The sequence below is a fragment of the Pyxicephalus adspersus genome, chromosome 3 (assembly GCF_032062135.1).
Source record: "Pyxicephalus adspersus chromosome 3, UCB_Pads_2.0, whole genome shotgun sequence".
In the NCBI taxonomy this organism is placed as follows: domain Eukaryota; kingdom Metazoa; phylum Chordata; class Amphibia; order Anura; family Pyxicephalidae; genus Pyxicephalus; species Pyxicephalus adspersus.
Genome location: NC_092860.1, coordinates 98771532 through 98792865, shown reverse-complemented (window position 1 = coordinate 98792865; position 21334 = coordinate 98771532). Strand labels below are relative to the sequence as shown.

At 36.0% G+C, this 21334-nt stretch overlaps 1 protein-coding gene across 1 annotated transcript in view; it reads left to right on the top strand.

The window, feature by feature from the left end:
- The window catches only part of LOC140327778 (cilia- and flagella-associated protein 337-like), a 30215-nt gene extending 9095 nt beyond the window's left edge, over positions 1–21120 (top strand). The window contains exons 8-26 of the mRNA XM_072407117.1: positions 565–634; positions 1638–1878; positions 2211–2316; positions 5381–5532; positions 7440–7542; positions 8813–8919; positions 11988–12082; positions 12174–12228; positions 12300–12345; positions 12834–12896; positions 13757–13910; positions 14373–14462; positions 14552–14610; positions 16884–17025; positions 17662–17701; positions 17859–17947; positions 18402–18559; positions 19973–20055; positions 20206–21120. Coding sequence (XP_072263218.1) covers positions 565–634; positions 1638–1878; positions 2211–2316; positions 5381–5532; positions 7440–7542; positions 8813–8919; positions 11988–12082; positions 12174–12228; positions 12300–12345; positions 12834–12896; positions 13757–13910; positions 14373–14462; positions 14552–14610; positions 16884–17025; positions 17662–17701; positions 17859–17947; positions 18402–18559; positions 19973–20055; positions 20206–20368 — 2016 coding nt within the window. The 3' untranslated portion in view covers positions 20369–21120. The remainder of the gene's footprint in view (positions 1–564; positions 635–1637; positions 1879–2210; positions 2317–5380; positions 5533–7439; positions 7543–8812; positions 8920–11987; positions 12083–12173; positions 12229–12299; positions 12346–12833; positions 12897–13756; positions 13911–14372; positions 14463–14551; positions 14611–16883; positions 17026–17661; positions 17702–17858; positions 17948–18401; positions 18560–19972; positions 20056–20205) is intronic.
- The last annotated feature ends 214 nt before the right edge of the window (positions 21121–21334 follow it).

Sequence of the window (21334 nt, the reverse complement as noted above, 5' to 3'; positions counted from 1 at the left end):
ACTTCATAGCTAATCTCCACAATTTCTTATTACATTGCCTGGGAAACCTCATTGCTCAGTGGGGACATTCTTACTGAACAGGGGGCAGGGGCTGGTGAAGCCTATTCATAAAGTCAGAGAAAATCAGGCAAAAATATGGCAGAAGGTGCATACTGTGGAGTAAACTTGATTTCTTTGTGACATGGTAAACTGCAAGTTTTGTTTTTAGAAACATTATCCTTGTAAAAACTAGGGCAGAAATATGAAAGGTGTGGGTAAGAAAGCACAAAAAGCCAAGCAGAGGTTTAAAGTGTTTCTTGCCCACCCAGACTGTGATTGAGGAAAACACTGGTACCCCTATTCCCAACTTGCTGTATGAAAACATTTGCTGGTTCTGGGCAGAACATTAAGTACATTAGGATAGATCATGAATCAAATTCACATATAACCACCCAAGTAAAAATCAGCTGGCAAAGGAGCACCAGAAGCAAATTTTCTCTATGCCAAGCATTTGTAAGAGTGATATATGTACATTACACAATGTGTAAACAAAATCATTTATATCCTGTCTTTGTTCATTCTCAGATCAGATATGTTCATTCAATTGAATCCATTATTTCCAGCTCCAATGATGATAACACAGCTCTAATAATAGGTAAATATAGAATCTTGCGGTGACAAATAGCATTCATTACCTGACTAGAAGCATTATGTTTAGTTGACTGTAGTTGGGAGAGGCTCCAAATAGGAGTCCGGTAACTGTTTATGTACCTTGATAGTCAAATATACAATAAATATATTTATACTATATAATATATATCATAACAAAATATAAGAACAAAGACATGCTGAGGAATCACTCAAATGATAGGTTAAAAGGTTAATTTTGGGAAAGAATGAGGATATATCTTTACATATGTCTGTTGCATGCAAGCACTAAAATTACAGCTGATAAAAACTGTGCAGACATGATATCAATAATCAGGGCAGTAAATCTTTATTGTAATTGTATGCTGACCCTGTGATCTTATTTAGAATGGTGCTGGAGGGGGGCAAGGGTAATCTTTGAGTATTTCTTTGGATATTTGTGCTCAAATAAAGTATAATAACTGAGTTTGTTTCATTTTCATTTCAAAATGACCTACCAAGTCTTTAAAATAGTAAGGCACAATGGCAGGGAGATCTAAAACCTAACCTCACCTATAGGGCACATTTGTTCATGGTTACCCAGGTTTGTGAGTGGTTGAACCTGATGTTCTTTTTGTCCTCCATTAGGCTTAAATAAAACAATTAAAAGGGCAAATGAGTTTTTGTTTGCTTCAGTTGGGGTTTGTCCATTGGAATGCATAACCCGCTAGAAGCAGATCAAATGCAGATCAAGGAAAGTCAACTGTAGGTAAAATACACCTGTTAGTGAATCTTGAATTTAATTAAGGTGAATGTCAACGTAAAATATTAATATTTATGCATTATATAAATTGCATTATATAAATTTATAAATGCATTATATATAAATATAAATAAATAATATATATATATAAATAAATAAATATAAATATAAATAAATAAATTCTGCATTATATAAATTCAGTTTGTTCATGTTTAATATTTTGTAATGTTTAAGATCTATTTATACAATATTGCTGAATTTAAAACAGGGTGTGTAAAAGAAACAAAAAATGTGCAGAAGCGCTTAAAAGATATGATGGAGCCTGGAAGTATGAAGAACAAGCGCTTCATGTGGACCAACAACATTGTTCCCAAAAGAAATATGAGTGAAGAATCTCTTTTCAGGGTTAAAAGGGGTGTGAAAACATTTGATTTCTCCAAGGAAGCCAATGTTCTTGTAACTGGAGGCATGGACAGGATTATTCGCGTGTGGAATCCATATGTGCCTGGGTAGGTGCCCTATACTACATAAAAAGTTACCATGGCAAGTGCTGCTCTGACACTGCTTTGTGAATGTTTTTTCTTCCCACAAGGGTATCATCAGTATGTATATGATACTTTGTAGCTGGTCTGGAGTTTCTGTGGGTAAACCATTTTTCATGAAGCATACAAGAGTTGCCCACTCATGGCTGGCCCCTTTACTGTGAAGATACCAGTCTTTTTGCTTACTGTGCCATGCTAGTATCATTTGGAAGATATTGCTTTTTTTCCTGTATTGTGATAGTAGACTAAAAAAAGGTATATGCGATCTGTATCTGAATATTCTTTGTGTTTCACCTTAGGTGGCCCACTGGATTGCTACGTGGACACTGCTCACCTATTAACTACCTACAGATTGCTGATAAGAACACCAAAATCTATTCAGTGTCTACAGACTGTGCTGTGATGGTAACATGGATTTGTTTTCTCTTTGCATGACGTAAAATACTATTTTATTTTACAGATGAGTGCTCAGCTGTGTTTACTCTTACATTATAAGATAAAAGTCACTTGAATGAACATGACCTCATGTAGAGTACCTACTTTAAGTTGTGAAATCTTTAAGTAATTATGTGAGAAGGTTAAGTATGCATATGTGAGAAGCAGTATGCATTTTGTTTTGTAAAAAATAAGATACAGATGTAGCACCACCTTTTGGGCAAAATACACTTAGAATCAGGACTGAAATACAAATAAATCACAAAGAATTCTTACTCCTGTTTTGTCAGATGTGTTTGGTACTTTTTGCCAACTGGTATTAATTTTGAAACCTTCCCTTACCTTGAAATCTTTTAAAACAACTATTTCCGGAGTTTCAATAGATACTTATGTTCTTACTGCCTGAGGAAGGCAGATTAGTGATCACCCAATAAAACACACATGGGCTGGTTCGCTATATTTGTTGACAAGCTATGCACTGCCATCATCCTACCTGCAAAACATCTTATCTTTAAATAAATCCCCAGTTGAAAGGACAAAATCTAGAAAAAAAACATAGAGAATACAATTTGCTATAATGTTTGAAATATATTCAGTAGACATCGGCATTTTGGAGTGTTTTTTTTAAAGAATAGTAGAATTTCAGTTTAGTTAAAATGCAATTCAAAATTTAAAGGTGTCACCAAATTGAGATTAAAGGGTTAATCTTTCAAAGGAATCATCTGTTTTAGGTCCAAGACTGTGTACATTCGTTAGATTTTTGACCGAAAGATGACTGAAAGAGTGATGTATATACAGCACTATCTGCTCTATGGAGAGGGGAGGGGGGGAATGAGCCAGCAGCACCCCGATGCGCTCGCTCCCCTTCACTTCTATTGCAGTCGTCCATCTTTCGTTGTTTGTGGATCCACTGGAATGGATCTGTAAACAACACCGGACGGCCGCTGTACACATGTCATTGAACAAAAAAAAAAAAAGAATTTGCGGGGTATACACACATATAAGGAACTTCATGAAATAGATTGGGATTTGTCCAGTGCAGTAACGTATTTACTGTTACACAATATTACTAGTGTTTCTTTAATCTATTCATTAGTTGCAGTTTTTTTATGCATTTCAGGTTTTCATTTTTCTCTAGTTTCCTATACCAGAGCTTTTTATATACTATGATGGGATTGGCATTAGATTAGGATGAAACTTCTAAAAAGTGTGTAGCCAGTAGCCAGGCCCTTTTCTCTGACATTTTAACATTGAGGCAGAGAGCGGCATAGCAGTGAATTGTACTCGCATATCCAAAACAGTGGATTGTACTTACACATCCCATCTTACTGATTTCAACTCAGAAAACTAGAACCATTTCAGTTTTCTATCTGTTTGCTCACTTGCCCTCATATATATGGCAGATAAATGCAGAAGTACATTTTTTTTACTAATTGTCCTTAAGGTTACATTTGGTGACCATCAAAAAAGATCATATCACTTTTGTATATAAACCCCTGCAATGAACTGTTTTTTTTTTACTTCCTTTTAGTCTGGTAAGTATACTATAAATATGTTTTGGTATATCAGCTGTATAAATGAAAAGTAAAAAAATAAGATTGTCTTAGTAATCGAATGGGGTCCTAACCTTTTGTATTGAACAGACAAAGCTGCACTGAAATCTCAAAAAATGTATAAGGCCTTCCCCTATTTTATAACCTAAAATACAAAACGTTTTCCTCCATGTTATGGAGATGAGGATACTGGAAGGTGTTCTCTTTTTCCAACAAGCTACCTGTCCTGCAGTGACAATGTTGCTCCTGCAGAAATATATTACAAATAGTGAGCATTGTCACCCTAGGACAGAATGTATGTTACTGCTGTGATCAGCACATGAAAATGAAAAGAAAAAAAGCATGAAATAAAAAGTAATGCAGCTACTTCATCAAAGGACATGAAGTTTTTGTCATATAAATGTTTCATTATTGATTTTATATGAACCTAAACTGGAACCTAAGAGCAACTTTGTGATATAGTAACAAAGTGTACATGACAAATCATTCCCTTATCTGTGATCTCCAGGTCTCATTCCGATAAATCTGGTCAGACTTAGATGATTAATATCTTCACTGTCAATATCTTCAAAGCAAAGCAAACACATATAAATACATCTGGATTCTTAAAAACTTACAATGAAGTTTCCTAAATTTACCTTTTTTTAGAAAAGAAATAGGTTGTTCCAGCATACCGGCTCAAAATCTATCCTAGGTTCTTCTTTTGGTTCATACAAACGATCACACGCATTATATGAAGACTCAATGGCAATTTTAAGGTATACAATATTCTTATAACAATCAAGTTACAAATGCAGTACACCTAAAGATAGTGCTGGTGAGGCCATTCTGCAATAGATTGCCTATAACTGGAACTGTACAGATTTAATCAGGACATGGGACAATTATATCAGCAGGAGAAAGACTTCTCTTGGAAACAAACTGAATACCAATAGCCAGCTCCAGAGCCCATGTTCATTTTATGGTGACACAGCAAAAGGCGTAGTGTACGAGTACTTATTGAGCTCAAACAGGAAATTGCAGTGGGAACAGTTTATAATAATCCCTGTTTATTCTATAACAATGTATAAACACAAAGAAATATTTGGATTCAAAAAAAGATATTCCATCACTGGTGGTAACTAAACAAAGTAAACAGACACCAAGATACATTTTAACTTCATTGTAACCTTTAAGAATCTAATATGAAGTGTATAACATTGGAATTTATTTTTTTCATTCTCAGAGTCAGGAATAATAGTGATAAATGGTAATGATGCAGAGGTATTTAAATGGTGCTTTAGAAATCTTGCAGTTGAAGATTGGCTATCATGGTTCAGGGAAGTAGTCTTACTGCCTTGGATTCAGGAAGGGATTATTGGGCTGTGGTTGCCTTGGGTAGGGAGTCAAACAAAACTGTTAGCATTTGTGAAAAACTGAACTTCATGAACATTTGTTTTTTTTTCAGCATAAGTAACAGTGTAACTCTATTTACCTAATAGGTATGGGACATTGAAAATCATAGCTGTCTTCTCAATGTAATCTCCAAAGCAAGTTGGATCAGAGGAGAGATTGCTGCATGTTTTTTTTCACACCACCTTCGGGCCCTCTACTTGGCAACTGATAACCTTGCTGTATTGCAGCTGAAAGAAAGGTACACATCTGCTTGCTATGACATATCGTTATAAAAGTTATTTAATTTTCACAAACAAAAACCAAACCTTAGGTTTGCAAAACAACTATATTTCAAAGTTAAAACATCAGTTATGGTTGTACTTTTTACGGTTTATGGTTGTTTTTAAGTACAAATTTGTAGATGTGCAATGGGACTTTAACAATATGAAAAACAATGACATCTAGCCTTAATTAAAAATGTCATCATTAACATATCATATATATCATTAACATATACATCATATATATCATTAACAATAAAATTATAAAACCAAGAATTTAATAATCACAATTGTTTCCAGATATGTAACATGAGACATGCATCAGAATCAAATATACCTGTACAGTGGTCTTCAATGGTCTCAGAGCCATCTGCATCCTGCTAGATTATTGTTTGCTGTTCAATTATTGGGTTCTATTGTCAGAAGGACTCAGACTTTTCTCCACATATTTCTAAGACAAAAATGTAAGATTATTAAGGAAATGGAAAGAGTTAGGTATACTGTATGTGTCCCATGGATCCCAGGGAACTGTCATTTCCTATCAGGTAGATTTATCACCTATCTCCTATGCCCTCACCACAAAGACACAGTGTAGAAGCATCAACTTCTCATGATAATATACTTTTCACAAGGATACCTGCTGTAATAAAGTAGTTCCATCCTTCGGATATTCCTACACTTGCATGTATAACCAAGTGTGGGAAAGCAAAAGAACCTCTATCACGTTTGTATTGTCCCTATCTCTGTTCTCACTGAGAAGATTTACTTTTTTTTGTCCTGGTACAAAGAAGAGAGAAAATCTGGAATTTTAATTTTCACCACAACAAGAGGTGAGGGTAAATCTTTCAATGACAGCACCTGGCAACTAGCTAATTTCCATTTTTAAGAGAGTTACACTCACTTCCTGTTGCATCTGTTAGAAATTCCCTGTTACACAATTGTCACAGGTGTTTTCCTCACTTTCTGTTATGGTGACAACTAATTTTTTGCACCAGGACAAATAGGGAAGGTAATTCTGTCTAGCAGGTTACAGACAATAATAAATGAGAGTGAGAAAAATAATAATGATAATAGAGAGTGGTAAAATACTTACAGAAGTTCTAACTTGTCCTTCTACTATGAAGAAAGAGCTGTAGTTGCTGCTTCTGTCCTCCAGTATGGAATAGAATAGTTATTCTTCTATATGAGACCAATCTTTAATAGGGGGTTGGAAACAAGCGGGTCATGATCTACCAGTCAATTGCAGCTATGTGAAGAGTAGATCACATCTCCCCCATGTCAGTAATGCTCTTCTCCTGAATGTAAAGCTGCATAGAACATAGCTCTCTATTCTGCTGAGCTGTGCCTATAGTTATGCCTCACCACTGCTTTCCTGCACTTACCACTCTGGCCTTTGCAGTGTTAGGTCCCAGGTTCGAATCTCGGCCAGGACACTATCTGCATGGAGTTTGCAGGTTCTCTACATGTTTGCGTCGTTTTCCTCTAGGTACTCTGGTTTACTCCCACATTCCAAAAACATGCAGTTAGGTTAATTGGCTCACCCGCAAATTGGCCTTAGACAGGGACAGCTAGTGACAAGACAATGGACTCTGTAAAGCACTGTGTAAAATATCTTATGGGGTGATGGAAGAAGGACAAATTAAAGTACCTCTAAGAGGGTCATGATAGTGGCAATGGGTAAACATATTAGTGACACTGGGTATTATATAATGAGAAACACTATAGTGGGCAACAGTAAAATGCAAACCTTATAATGGGGGGGGTTACTTACTATGTACAAAAAAGCAATACTTGTGTGTGTGTGATAGGTACTTTGAAAACTAATGCATGATTTATCTTGCTGACCATAATATTCAAATGTTTAATGTTCTTATTTACATTATAGTGCTACACAACATGGACTGTCATCTGCTTCTCACAATGAGCCTGTCACCAGCTGTCTGTATAATTATCATTATCAGCAGATAATTAGCTGCACAGAAGCGTCTGTAAGTTACACCTCAGTCTTGTCCTAATTATGGGGAAAAAGGTCATCTAGTAATCATAGTCTCAATAATGCACCTCATTATCCACAATCCACAATAAAAATGCCCATGTTTAACATACAGTCGGGGTTGATTTAGTAGAAACAAGAATTATAGTTCGTTTACTTAGCAAATTAAGTAACCACCCTGCAAGGGTTATTTCAGTTTTATCTACTTACTTAACCCATCCAGTCATGTCCATGGAAAAGTTTTTTTTTTTCTCCTTGTATGTGATTGGGCATCCTTTGCAAAGTGAATTTTCATCACATTCACTAAGCTAAGTCAAACATCCTCTGCAAAGTGAACAGAATATATTTAGTAAAAAAGTAAAACTCTTTGTGTTGTCAGTTGTCATGTGTTAGGTAAAAGGGAGCTTGCAGTTTTCCTTTTAACTTTTTCATCATGTCTTTGTTTTTTCCATTTTTACTACCGTATTTTTCGGACTATAAGACGCTCCGGCCTATAAGACGCACCCAATTTTAAAGGAGAAAAACCTAGAAAAAAAAGATTCTGAACAAAATACTAAAAAATCACTCTGTGTCAATGTATCCCCTTCTAATCACTCTGACACAGAGTGATCAGAAGGGGATACATTGACACAGAGTGATTAGAAGGGGATACATTGACACAATGTATCCCCTTCTGATCACCCTGTGCCAAAAAATCATACTCACCCGATACCGCGATCCCGCGATGCTGTGGGCTTCTTCTTCTCCTCGCTCTCCTCCTGGCTGCAGCGCGTGTCCCCTCCTCCTCTGAGCGAGGAGAAGCCGACACGCATACCCCAGCGATCCCATAAGCAGGCTGATCCAGCCTGCTTACCGGATCGCGAGGGCACGTGTGCCGGCTTCTCCTCGCTCAGAGGAGGAGGAGGGGACACGCGCTGCAGCCGGGAGGAGAGCCAGGAGAAGCCGGCACCCGTGCCCTCGCGATCCCGTAAGCAGGCTGATCCAGGCTTCTCCTCGCTCAGAGGAGGAGGAGACACGCGCTGCAGCCGGGAGGAGAGCGAGGAGAAGAAGAAGCCCACAGCATCGCGGGATCGCGGTATCGGGTGAGTATGATTTTTTTAAATTACCGGTATATTTAACATGTATTCGGTGTATAAGACGCACCCACTTTTCCCCCCCAGTTTTGGGGAAGAAAAAGTGCGTCTTATAGTCCGAAAAATACGGTATATTACATCTTGTGGAAATGCATGTATTAAATTAATATAAAAATTCTATATATATTTCAGATTGTGAAGACTTGGGACCTGTTGACAGGGCAGCTTATTTGTGAAGTTCAAGCAGCTCATGGATGTTCAGCTGTCACATGCCTAGCACTAGACTCTGGCGGTAACAGGTATTCCAGCTGGTACATTATTTATTTTGTACACAGTGTCTGTATTTGTGTACATGTATTGCTTCACCTCAGGACTTAATATGCCAAATATCCTTTTATAACTATTTTCTACCAGGTCTTTCTTCTATATTCTACTTTTTCTCAAGTTTAAACCTAAAGCAAGTGTGCTCTGTTAGCTGCTAACATTGAAATCCGTAATAAACCTATATACGGGTTAAAGCATTTAGTAAAATTTGTAAATTTGAATTGGTTATAATGGGTAACTTTCTCCTAAATTAATATTTGTACATGGTTCTTGGCCACCAGTAGATAGAGTTGTGCCCTCTAGATCATTGGTTGCCAACCTTTCCAACCTCAGGGGCCACTAAATTCGCAAAGCTCAGACCGTACATGTGTGGGGAGCCCTGTGTCACTCAAAGTGATGTCATGATGCCAGAACCCGCCCCCCCTCACTCTCCCATCACAGGCTCAGACCTGCTTGCTAAATTCCGGGGGTGGGGGGAGGGGGACAGTTGCGCAGGACTCTGGACGCAACAAAAGTTGTGTCCACTGCCCTGCACTACTGTCCCCCCAGGATGTTTAGCAAGCAGGTCTTAGCCAATGGGAGAGTGGATGGGCGACCACTGCTCTAGATGCCTTACTACAAGTAAGGACCAAATTTATTTTTCTAATAGTATTTTGAAAGAAAAAGCATCTTGGTTTATACTCGAGTATAAACAGTAGACTTTATGCAAGGTATTGCATAATAGTAGACCGTATTGGGAAAAATTTATTGGCATCAATAATATCCCAGTTAAGAAACCAGAACAAGTGTGCAATACAGAGATTATGACGTTTTTTCTGATGTCACTTTCTGTATTCTTGCAGGGCAGCAAAATATCAGAGGTATTAGAAGGTCTATCTTTGAATTTGTTTTTTGTAGGTTATATATATACATATATATAAATATATATATATATATATATATATATATATAATCTTCTCAAGAAAGCTGATTTTTTATAAACTGATTTTTGTGATTAGTGTTATACAGCACAGATGAAAAAGACTATGTTCTATGATTACAGCAAGTGAAAGCTGATCCTATTTTTTTCGTATGACCATTTTCATATACATCAGATTTAACTGTATTTGTTTTCGATTTACATATCACATATCCACTAGCATGTCTAATCTTTGTAAAGATATATTGGCTGTTGGTAGCCCAGCTGTTTGCTTAGCAACATGGCATGAAGCCGTTGACACATCATGTAACCTGTAACCTGTAATTACCCAAATGTCTGTTTATAGTGGTAATTAGCAGACATATCCTCTCTATAATAGGAGGTTAACCGTTCTTCTGAAGTTAATCTCTCATTAAAATAAATTAAATCCTGAATCTGTTCATCTTCTGTTCATCCTTAAAGATAACAAGCAATTAACATATTTTTTATAGGAGTGGACAAGTAGGTTTTATTATACTAAAAGAGACAGTTTATGCTTTTACCCACCTGCCAGCTCTTTTGTCTGTTAAACTGAGCAGCACATGGTGTACAGTGGGGCTCATTGTACAATGGGATGCAATTACCTTAGCCCAGCCTGATCAGTCAAAAACTTGAAGACTTCAGATGGGGCAAAATCGGTCATTTTGTTCACTGTTTTTTTGTATGAAATATCTTGAGACATAGTGAATAATCCATCATAAGGACAGATCTACAGTATATTGGAGGCTGGTGGTAATAAGAAGGCAGATAATATCTGACATACACATTCGGTGATATTTTAACTTATTTTCAACAAGGATCCCAAAATGTGAGAAGTCCTTCAGAGAACCTGTAAGCCATTAAAGCATTATCTGTTTTAGGAAAGACACCAAATAGAAAAGTTTCCATGGTGCGTTTCTTATGATATCTGTTACTTGTACTTTGTAATGCTCATATTAGCTAGGAGGTTTGCTGCAAAAGTTATCTGTAGGAAACTGCATTCCACATCACATTTTCTGTCAAAATAAAAATGAATAGCCCAATAAAAAATAAAGTAACAAAACCAGCTTTTATTTAAATATTTAGCTTCCATACAGTGATTTCCTCTGTAGCCGCTAAATGCCCTTTGTATGATGCCCAGTATCATTTAACCCACTCCTAAAGTCTGGGTCATCCTAGATTCATCCCAGTCTGTGAAAAAAAGCAACACAGTATTGAACTCATCCCTTTGACATTCCACTTTCTATTAGCATGCTTCATGTTAAGATGTGAACTGATATGCTGCTTGTGCTACTGGTTCCCTACACACTTTCACATAGTTAATAATATTTTATGATTAAAGAGATGAATTATTAGCTTTTATATATCTACCTAATGGCACATCTACCTAATGCAAGGAGCTGGCTCTTCAAAGGTGTTGTGAAAATCAAAAGATGTCTGTATAGGTAGGTGTTAATCTAGAAGAGTAATCCCAGGCAGACTTCATTAGCATGAAGACCACCCCAAAACGCCCATGTATGATGCTAAGCTTACATTAATAAAAGAACTGAAATCCAATAATTGAACAGGTGGGTCAGGATGGATAGGAAAGGGTTAGATGATGCTGGATGTCCTCCATCCAGGTAATGGCATGGGCTATGTCTGATTTGCTGCAACTATGAATGCAATATGTTGATCCTGCAACCACCATCTTTACATGAGGAAAGATGGTTTCCTATAAAAAACTCTAACCTTCTGCACTAATGAAAATAAATCCATGATGCTACTACTTTACAGTGATAGACTTGTTTCAGATATTGAAGTTGTTGGTAATTGAGGTGTTAGGCTGAGCTGAGTATAAGGAAGCAATATTTAGGCTCCACAGAAAAATATTTGCAGGTTCAAAAAATATGGTTTAACTAGTTAAGATAATTTAGCTATGTAGCACGGGACAGGGAAAAAATGAAAATAATGTGCAGGAAAGAAAATGCATTTCTTAATCAGTGCTTGGAATGGTATTTTTCTTATTTCAGTTTTTTAAATAGCTTTAACAAGTCAGTATACAGCAGATTGTTTTCAGTTTTGTGGATGTGAAGCATATTCAATTCTAATATTGTTTGTTTACAGACTGGTTACTGGTGGCAGTGACGGCAGCTTGAAGCTATGGAATTACACATCAAATTCCATCATCTTTATAAAGATGCTAGCTCAAGGAAAGTCAGGTTTGTGCCCTTCTCATGTTGTACACATGACCCTCCTCCCTGTATTAAAAGATGCATTCAGTGGGTCTCATGATTGTTTTTTGTTTCTCAGACAATTCAAGAGAAACAATCAGTGATGTCACATACGCAGAATACAGTAATTATCGGTATGTACTAATTGCACTTTTTTCTCCAGCTTCTACTACTTTGAACTAATGGTATTATTCTTTTTTGACAGGTATATAATATCAGTTTCTTGTGATGGACAGATCAGAGTTTTCCCAGTAAGCTAATTTTATTTATTGAGCTAATATGTATTTTCATTGCCTGAATTCTCCTTTATTTGTGTCTCACATGCTCCCCCTCCCAGACACTGTAGATCACAAAGGGAGGCTTTCAGTAACAGAGGCTATGCTGTCAATCCAAGAAGCAGTGAGTAGGACAAGGTGTTCCCAGGTGATTGACAAGTTACAGGCTTATAAATCAGCAGTGACTACTGATACCACACCCCTGTGACATTTCTTCACCCACCCCTCCTTATTGCAAACCGCACATGAGAGTGAAAACTCAAAATGTTTGAGCAGTGCAACATCAGTTATTGACTTTAGCATTGCAGACTGTACTCGATTTGCTTTGCAGCCACCAAAGTAGACAAAGCCATTAAAAAAATGGAAATAATAGTTTGTACTTTGTATAGAAAACCACATTCAATGTGGTGATCTAGAGAAATCAATACATAGGTTAACAAAATGATCATTTTTTATTTTGAAAGGATCAGCACGAAACAGCAGTTTCAGATGAAGATTACTCACAATGCACCTGGAAAAATAACATGGTAAATACGTTGCGCTTTGAAACTTTTTTGAAACAACTTTAATGTAATTTGAAATATATCTTCAATTCTAAATTTTATGATGTGTGATGTAATGTTATCTTAAAATGATAATCTGCATGAAAACAAAAAATTGGTTGAGGAGAATATTCAGGTTCCGCCCCAATTGTAACAAATAACTAAGACAAAACCTAAATCCATTGCTTTATGATTTCCCAGCAAGACAATAGCAGGATTGTAGCAACAGAACTAATGACTTTCGTGTATTGCTGGAAAGTATGCTTTGCCTCCGCATAGAAACCGACTTCACAAGTCAAAGTATAACATAGTGAAAGTGAATATATGGGTAGTTGGCATTTGTTTCCTCATGTGAATAGTGCTTGTTCTCTCTTAAAAATATATTTTGTATATTTTAGTAAGATCCCTAGGGAATCAAGACGATGATAATATAACTAGTCAATAATTCATACAGGTAATGTACATGTTTGGTAAACAGCCATACACTTACGATTACTAAAATACTCCTGGATTTATAACATATTTTATTTAACGATTTTGTAAAAACGGGGAAATCACATATGCATAAAGCTGCAATACAAGGAGCAAAACACATATCGCTGTGCAAGAGGGGGATACCTCCGGTGCAAAGTAAATAATTATTTATATGTAGGCCCTTCTTCCTGTTTCAATATGCTGTACAGTTGTGCTTTGAATTTTCCTTTATCCTTCAGGTCTATCAAACAGAAAGTCCAAAAATATTCAGGCCTAGAATGGGAACAATGAGCAATATCATTTTGTTTTGATGTGTTACAATTTTTTTGTATATTACCTAATCTGGGTTAATATTATTCTTCAATAAACAGAAAGAAGGAAAAATCTGCTTGGCCTCATCGTCCTCCAATATATTGGCTACATCTAACTCTGCTGGTGAAATCTGTGTGTGGAGCCTTGGGTCAGGAGAAGAACTATTTTGTCTTAAGGAACTGGATGGGGGAAAAGAACTGGTGAATGGAACAGGTGACAGCTTGGAGTGCTCACTTCTAACCTCTTACCCCTTTATAATTTGATATAAAGTATATACCTTGTCCATAAATCTATAAAAGATCACTTTGATCAAGTAAAACAAGGCTGTGTTGAAGAGGCCCCAAAACACTTTAGATTTTTTTATCGGGGAACATATTTGATAGGAAGGTCTCTGTGCCAAAATCTCTCAATCAACCACAATATCCTTTTACCTCCTATGCCACGTTTTGTGCATTTTGTATTTTTTCGATAAACATGTAATAGAAATCATAATAATGTCCTATTGACTTTGTTAAAGCCTTGTATTTATATATTATTTATACTTTCATGTGTCTATAGGGTTATTATTCTTTGCCTATTACATATGCAGGACTTTCTTATCTTAAAGATAAACTCCAGCTTAGGTTTCTCCACTAAACATGTAATTATATATTTGATTATGACTTTTTTGCACAGATGACTTGATCATTAACAAAGTTCTTTTCATGTGCTCAAGAATTGAGAGAAGAAATGAAGCTGCAATTTTAATTGCCAGTGGGCCTAAAGGTAAGCTGTTCTGAATTATAAAAAACAAGAATGACCAGAAATGTTTGTATTTTTATATTCATGTTTAACATCAAATATGTTTGTTTTAGGCAATATTACATTTTGGAATATTGTTGATGGGGGCAAGACCTATGGAAGGTTTGCAGGTGTAAGTAATGCTGGTTTACCAAAAATATTTTATGTCCTGGTTGCATTTGAGATGGAGGCATGTATAGTTCAATATCCTAAGAGGTCTTTTTAGTCTATCAGGGCAACATAAAAAGGTATTAGCTTGTCTATTATCAGCTGAGCACATCTAACCCTGCCCCCTTTACAGACACTTAGGTACCACGCCTGGTGACAAACAATGAAATTGGCATAAGTTGCAGGGATGCATGGAAACTAAGACTTACCCAGAGCAAGAGGTATTAAAAATGGTTTAGCATGGTTTAGAGACATTGGGCCTGATTTACTAAAGCTTTCCAAGACTGGAGAAGATAGACTATCATGGGAAAACATGTGTGATCCAACAAACCAGGAATGGATCAGGTTCAGGACTGAAAACATTTACCAAAACAACAGCACGATTTTAAGAAATCTATTCTATGCATACTGGATCACCCAGGTTCTCACAATATGGTTTATCTTCTCCAGTCTTGGAGAACCTCAGCAAATCAGGCCCATTGAGAGAGGCAGGTGAATTTTGTTGAAAAGGATTTTATCCACACAATTTTGGATTAGAAAGCATTCCTTTCCTGAGCCACTGATACACTACTTGTTTAAAACATAGGTAATGGGGCTAAGGAAATACAAATACGTATCATGTGTCCTGAAATATCCTGCATTGCTGAATGCTTTGCCTTGTTAAACTTATTTTTGTTATGGAATTGTTATACTGATGTATCTATGTTTGCTTTTTGTACCTGTATCCCTCAATTCTTTTTGTTTATTCCCCTTTAAAAATCAATAAAACTTTTGAAATAAAAAAAGGGCTTTATCTTTTCCCATGGCAATGTAGTACTAGATTCTTATACCTATGTGTACTTTAGTGCCATTGCCTTTTTATATTCTTTTAACACACAGCAAACAAATTTATACTGGCTTTACTAGATCATCAGGCACATTATTCCCAGTCGATGAGAGTTTAGTTTTATAGTGTATTGCTGTTATACTTACATAAAGGGTAAAGTCATTTGTAACAGAATACTTCTTCAAAGGCAAATGTCATGCTCTGGAAAATGTGTTACAAAAAAGGAACAAAATAACATAAGCATAGAGGTAGCAAATGTTATAGCTTCATGTCCTGCAGAATACATTGTCGCAGTTCAATGGCTTACAAAGAAATGCAAGAGGCAAAAATCAATGCAACCTTAAAAATTTTGATTTCAGGTTTAAAGAAAACTTGTGATGATAGAAAAATATTGAATAGACACCATAGCCAGCCAGAAACCAAAATTTACCCCAATTGCCTCCTAAATCACTCCAAAGGTAATACTATAGATAGCAAGCTATTTCCATGATCATATGATCTCATGCCAATGCCTGTTGCTACATTCTGAGGCCTGGCCATTGCACTGGAGATCAGGGCTGGAAATATGTATGTTCCTTATTAGGGAAAAACAGACAGGCAGGGGTGCTCCAGGCAGTGGGCCTGATTTATTAAAGCTCTCCAAGGATACACTTTCATCAGTGAAGCTGAGTGATCCAACAAACCTGAATTGGATCTGGTCTGCGATTGAAAACATTTGCTAACAAATAGCAAATTAATTTCAGGAAACGCATTCCAGGTTTGCTGGATCACCCAGCTTCACTGATGAAAGTGTATCCTCTCCAGCCTTGAAGAGCTTTAATAAATTGGTAGGGTAAGGGAATCTTGCACAGGCAAACAAAAACTATTGGCACTACTGTAAAAATCTTTTATAAAACACTCTGCAATAGAACTCCTGGGTTTCCATTGATCTTTGTCAGAAACACTGAGAAAAAGAGTGAGATTTTGTAAGCTTACTGGGAAAATTACATTGCCAGATGTTCTTGAGGATACAAGACATATATATATATATATATATATATATATATATATATACCATTTTTAGAAAGGCAAGTCTATCAACAGGCTGACCTGCATCATACAATCATACAATCTGCTGAAAGTAAATATAATCATAGAAAGGCAACATTAATGTAGTCTAGGACAGAGCATGACTTCAATCTGACATTGTGCCCAAACCTTGCATGGTAAATTCTTTACAAGTTACTTAAAATTATTTCACCTTCCACAGCCCAGGTCTTTTGATGCTTTTGTAGACTGTGTAATTATTAGATTATAAGCTCCAAAGTTTGCAGGGTCTGGTGTGAATGATGAAAATATTCCCTCAAAATATTTTACAGTAAATGAGCACTATATAACAAGATATGTTGTACTGAATGAGTCTTTCATTACAGTCACATTACAAGTCTGTTGTGAGCGATATGGCCATCAGTGAAGATGATTCAATCCTGTGCGCCGCTGACCTGCACTTCTATGTCTATGTTTGGAACATATCAGAGTATGCATTGGAAGGACCAGAAGACAATCCTCCTGTCTGTAAGTCATACCCAAAAAACTAAGCTTTGACATCCATTTGATTTTTAATTCTCAAATTCATTTTATCCGTACCAAAAAGGATGCAAACTGTAAATTATTTGATTACCAGTTCACCTAGCATTTGATAGAATTAACCAAAACTTCCTTGGCCAACATTTAAAAAACAAAGTAAGTTGATCATCAATTTCTGGTTGTCACAAAACATTAGGTTTGTGGTATGTTCTTATTGATAGAATACAGGAAAAGCTATTGTTGTAATGTTGAGGAAGCAAGGAGAACCCAATGGAGTCCTATGTGAATACATAGGTCCTAGATGAGGCTAGCTTTGTCACCCCCATGATCCCTTGCCTTGCCCACAAATCAGTCACTAAACAACAAATTAGCCAATGTTGTTGGTTCATTTATGTTAGTTATGAATGTTTGCCCGCTTGGTTGATCAATTGCCTTTTGGGGGTTTGAACTAATGCATGATAAAGTGCACTGGATCTGTTCTGTAGAGTTTTGTGGCATGTTACAACAATGTGGTCATCTAAAAGTGCTGGATTCCCAATTCTAGTCTCTGGCTACCCTACACACATATTGAGCTTATATTGAGTATTGCATATGGTCATCATATTTTCTTTTTTCTCTGAACAGTACTACACTGCTGGAAAGCACACCTTTGTGAAATTACCAGGTATGTGAACTATATGCTTTGGAAAATGTGAACCCATATAAGTATAAAATATACATATATCAAGTTTCAATAATTTTTTTCTATTTTGTCTTTAAAACTTTTTACATTTCTTTAAAGAATATACATTTCAAAACATTGTTTTGTGCTTTCTGTACAGAGTTATACCAGTGGTAAAGCATAAGGTAATAGTCACATCATCCCAGGACTGCACTATAAAACTGTGGACATTACAGGGAGAATATAAAGGTAAGATATCAACTCTAATATGTATCAACAAAGTAGTGTGACTATGCTTTAAATGTAATGTAAAATGTAATTACAAAGAAACAGTTACAAATTAATCATATTGTTGGAAATAGGGTTCCAATCGGGGTACAAGTCTATGGCCTTGAACAAGTATGCAGGCTCATGATGACAATCAAAAAGCATGGGCACCTTAAGACACAAACAAGTCAGCATAGGCAGCTCCTGTATTTCTGTCCTAATGGGTCTCCTAAAATTGTACATGATAAATGAAAAATATGTGTGCCAGGGAGGAGCCTGTAAATCCGGGATTGAAGGCCTTCACAGGTACATAGTAAATCATTTAAAAACAGAGATACCTTAGTCTGTATTTTTATTTCTTCAACTTGTATGGCCCAACAGTTTTACTTCTACTGTGAATATATGGAATTGACGAATCAATGTAAATTGTTACCAGGAACATTTGGCCAAAACAAACCATGGTGTGTTGAGATCACAGAAGGTGAGCAGGAACCAAGCAACAATTTGATCTGTGAGGAACAAGTGTCACCTGCTGTGTTTGAATTCACACAAAATCCAGAAGAAGAACAGGAAAGGCAGGACAATAACCCAGAGGTAATATCCCTAAAGTCCGGTCATCTGATGGAACTGTATGTGATTGATGGCTGGTGACATTATGTCAAATGTCTTATCTGCCAGACTGTCTTCTAAATACACCTGAGTGTAAACACATTGTTTTTAGAGTCCCATCTCAGTGCTAAAGGTACTTAAAAGAAATCACTCTAAAGTTCCAAAAAGTTGCTGAGCATAAGATTTACTACTCCCTTACTACTACTACTACCCCAAAATAAATCAGTGAATTTAGGTGACGGAATTGTCAACAGGTGTATGTTTCATGCTCTTGCCAAAAAAAATGAATATCAGAAGTCTACAAAGTTTTGGCGCGATACTCCCTAAGGTTAACTACTACTACGGGGATGCAAACAATGCATTCTATTTATTGAAAAACTGAAAGGGCAAAAGGTAGTTATAGTAAATCACCCTAGTCATTCAGGAATCAGTTTGGAAGAAAGACAATAAAACTAACAGCTTTTTTTCAGAACTGAAAAAGCTAGGAATCTGCAAAAAAGATTTGTTAAAAAAAGATGACTCAAGCGGATTGTTTTTCCCAACAAATGTGGAGTTACATTTTAGGTACAATTGTAAAATGGTATACTAATGTATGATATTTATTGCTATAAATAGCATTTGTAATATACTCCGCACCGATGATCACTGAGCCTCAGTTGGCACATATGAATGTAGTTTATTCAGGTCTGTGATGACGGATGTGATGGACTGGGATGACATGATGGAACATAAATGTAACAATTCAACATCTGCAGGAAAGAGATTTGCTGCTCTAAATTCATACCTCAAGAATGACTGTTGACAAAACATTTTTCTGAATACCGCTGGTAGATGGAGATGTTGTGAATTTGGGGGCCGCTACTTTTCAGCTGTAAATACCAAAGCCACAGTCTCAGTCATCAGTAGCTATAGGTCCAAAGCTTCAGAGTAAAATGCCATGAAATCTTTGGAACAGAAACGTTCATAGTTATCATAAAAATTTTTCATAGTTAATATAGTTATTTTCCTAATATCTAAAAAAATTAATGACAGCAACATATAATACACATTAAGTGGATAGAACGAACAATATACACAATAAAACATGCTTTGAGACTTAAAAAATGTTATGGTAAAAAAATAATGTTTAGGTAAGGTGGGAATAATGAGTATCACTATGATTAAAGCTTTTGTACTGTTAAGAATTACAAAGCTTCTTTATACTTATTTTTATTACACAGATAAAACTAACTACTACTTGCCTTGGAAAATTATAACTCCAAATTCAGATCTTACACCCATTTCCCAGCTTGGTTGCTCTTGTGATCTCTGGCCCTCTGACCTTGGTTAGGATTGATAAAAGTTGTTATTTAATGGCACATGCAGAGTCACTAAAAATATATATTTTTTTGATTTCAGGAAGAGACATCTTGTATCGCAATAGATAAAACAGACATTGAAAAATATCTAAAGGAAATAAATATACTGAACTCCGGAAACAGGTAATCTGTTGTTTGTATCAAAGGTGCTAATCTGGGTAATAAACTTTGTTGATACATAATTGTTTTTTACTGATACAAGTGGGTTACATAATTCTGTACTAAGCTGAATAATGCAATTTCTGGTTAAATCTTTCTTTGTTTCTTTTTCAGGATAAAAACTTTGGGCTCTAAGCAGTTGGAACTCCAACAATCTTGTGGGCGACTCAGTGCATATAAATCCTTACAAATCTGTGACTTAATGCCTGTGCCAGCTACCATCCTGAAGCCAAACCTAAGAGCAGAACTCAATGACCCATATGACCTGGCATTCTAATGTCTGTCATCAGTAAACAGGAACCAATTCTGTTCTAACCTGGTGCATGAGGTCTGCTGGAATAACATTATATTATATACTGGGTGTTGCTGGACATTCTGTTACTGGTATTTCTGATTCCTTTCTGATGCAGACATTTTAGTTACTATAGCAAGAGCCCCAATCATCAAGAGTTATGGGGTTAAACTTCCAGAATCACTATATGGCTCGATTTAGAAGTTGAATTTCTATGTAAGTTGGAACATGTACATTTGTTTAACAAATGCAACTTGGACAGATGTTTGTCTTAATATAATATGTATTTTTACCTTTCTGTTCATACTTTCTGTAAATGCTTAAACAGCAGTACAACCTTCAATCTTGGTAACTGTACATCAAACTTTGATGAACCAATTTGTATCAGAATCTTGCTATTCTAACTTTGTTATTTCTGCTTCAACAAGTATAATGTATAGTATTATGATATGTAGTACAAGGCGGGCATCCCCATTGGCTGTCAGAGACCCCAAGCGTGTGAAAATTGTGAAATACCATGGTCTGTTTACATTTCACAATGATAATGATAAGAGAAATGTTTATTTAAAATGTTAATAACAGTGAAAATGAGGAATCAGAGAAGGCAAAATAGAAAATTATTGAACTTTAGCTAAAAGTCTACCTGCATACTAACTAATGAAAATAAAGTACCATGAAAAATGTAATCTACAAAAAGGAAAGATATATTGGACATGTATAATGAGGAAATAAAATGTATCAACATGATTCTTTGTTATGTAATCATTTTTCTGCTGAAAATATTAATTCATGTAAGTATTAATTGATATTTGCATAGCTAACAAAATTATTCAAAAGTTCCTAATTTATAGGCCTATTCCACAAAGATATAGTTTTACCTAAAGAAATCCATCTGAAATTGCTTGATGGGTTTATTAAAGTAATACTGTGAAAGCTAATGTGTAAACATTA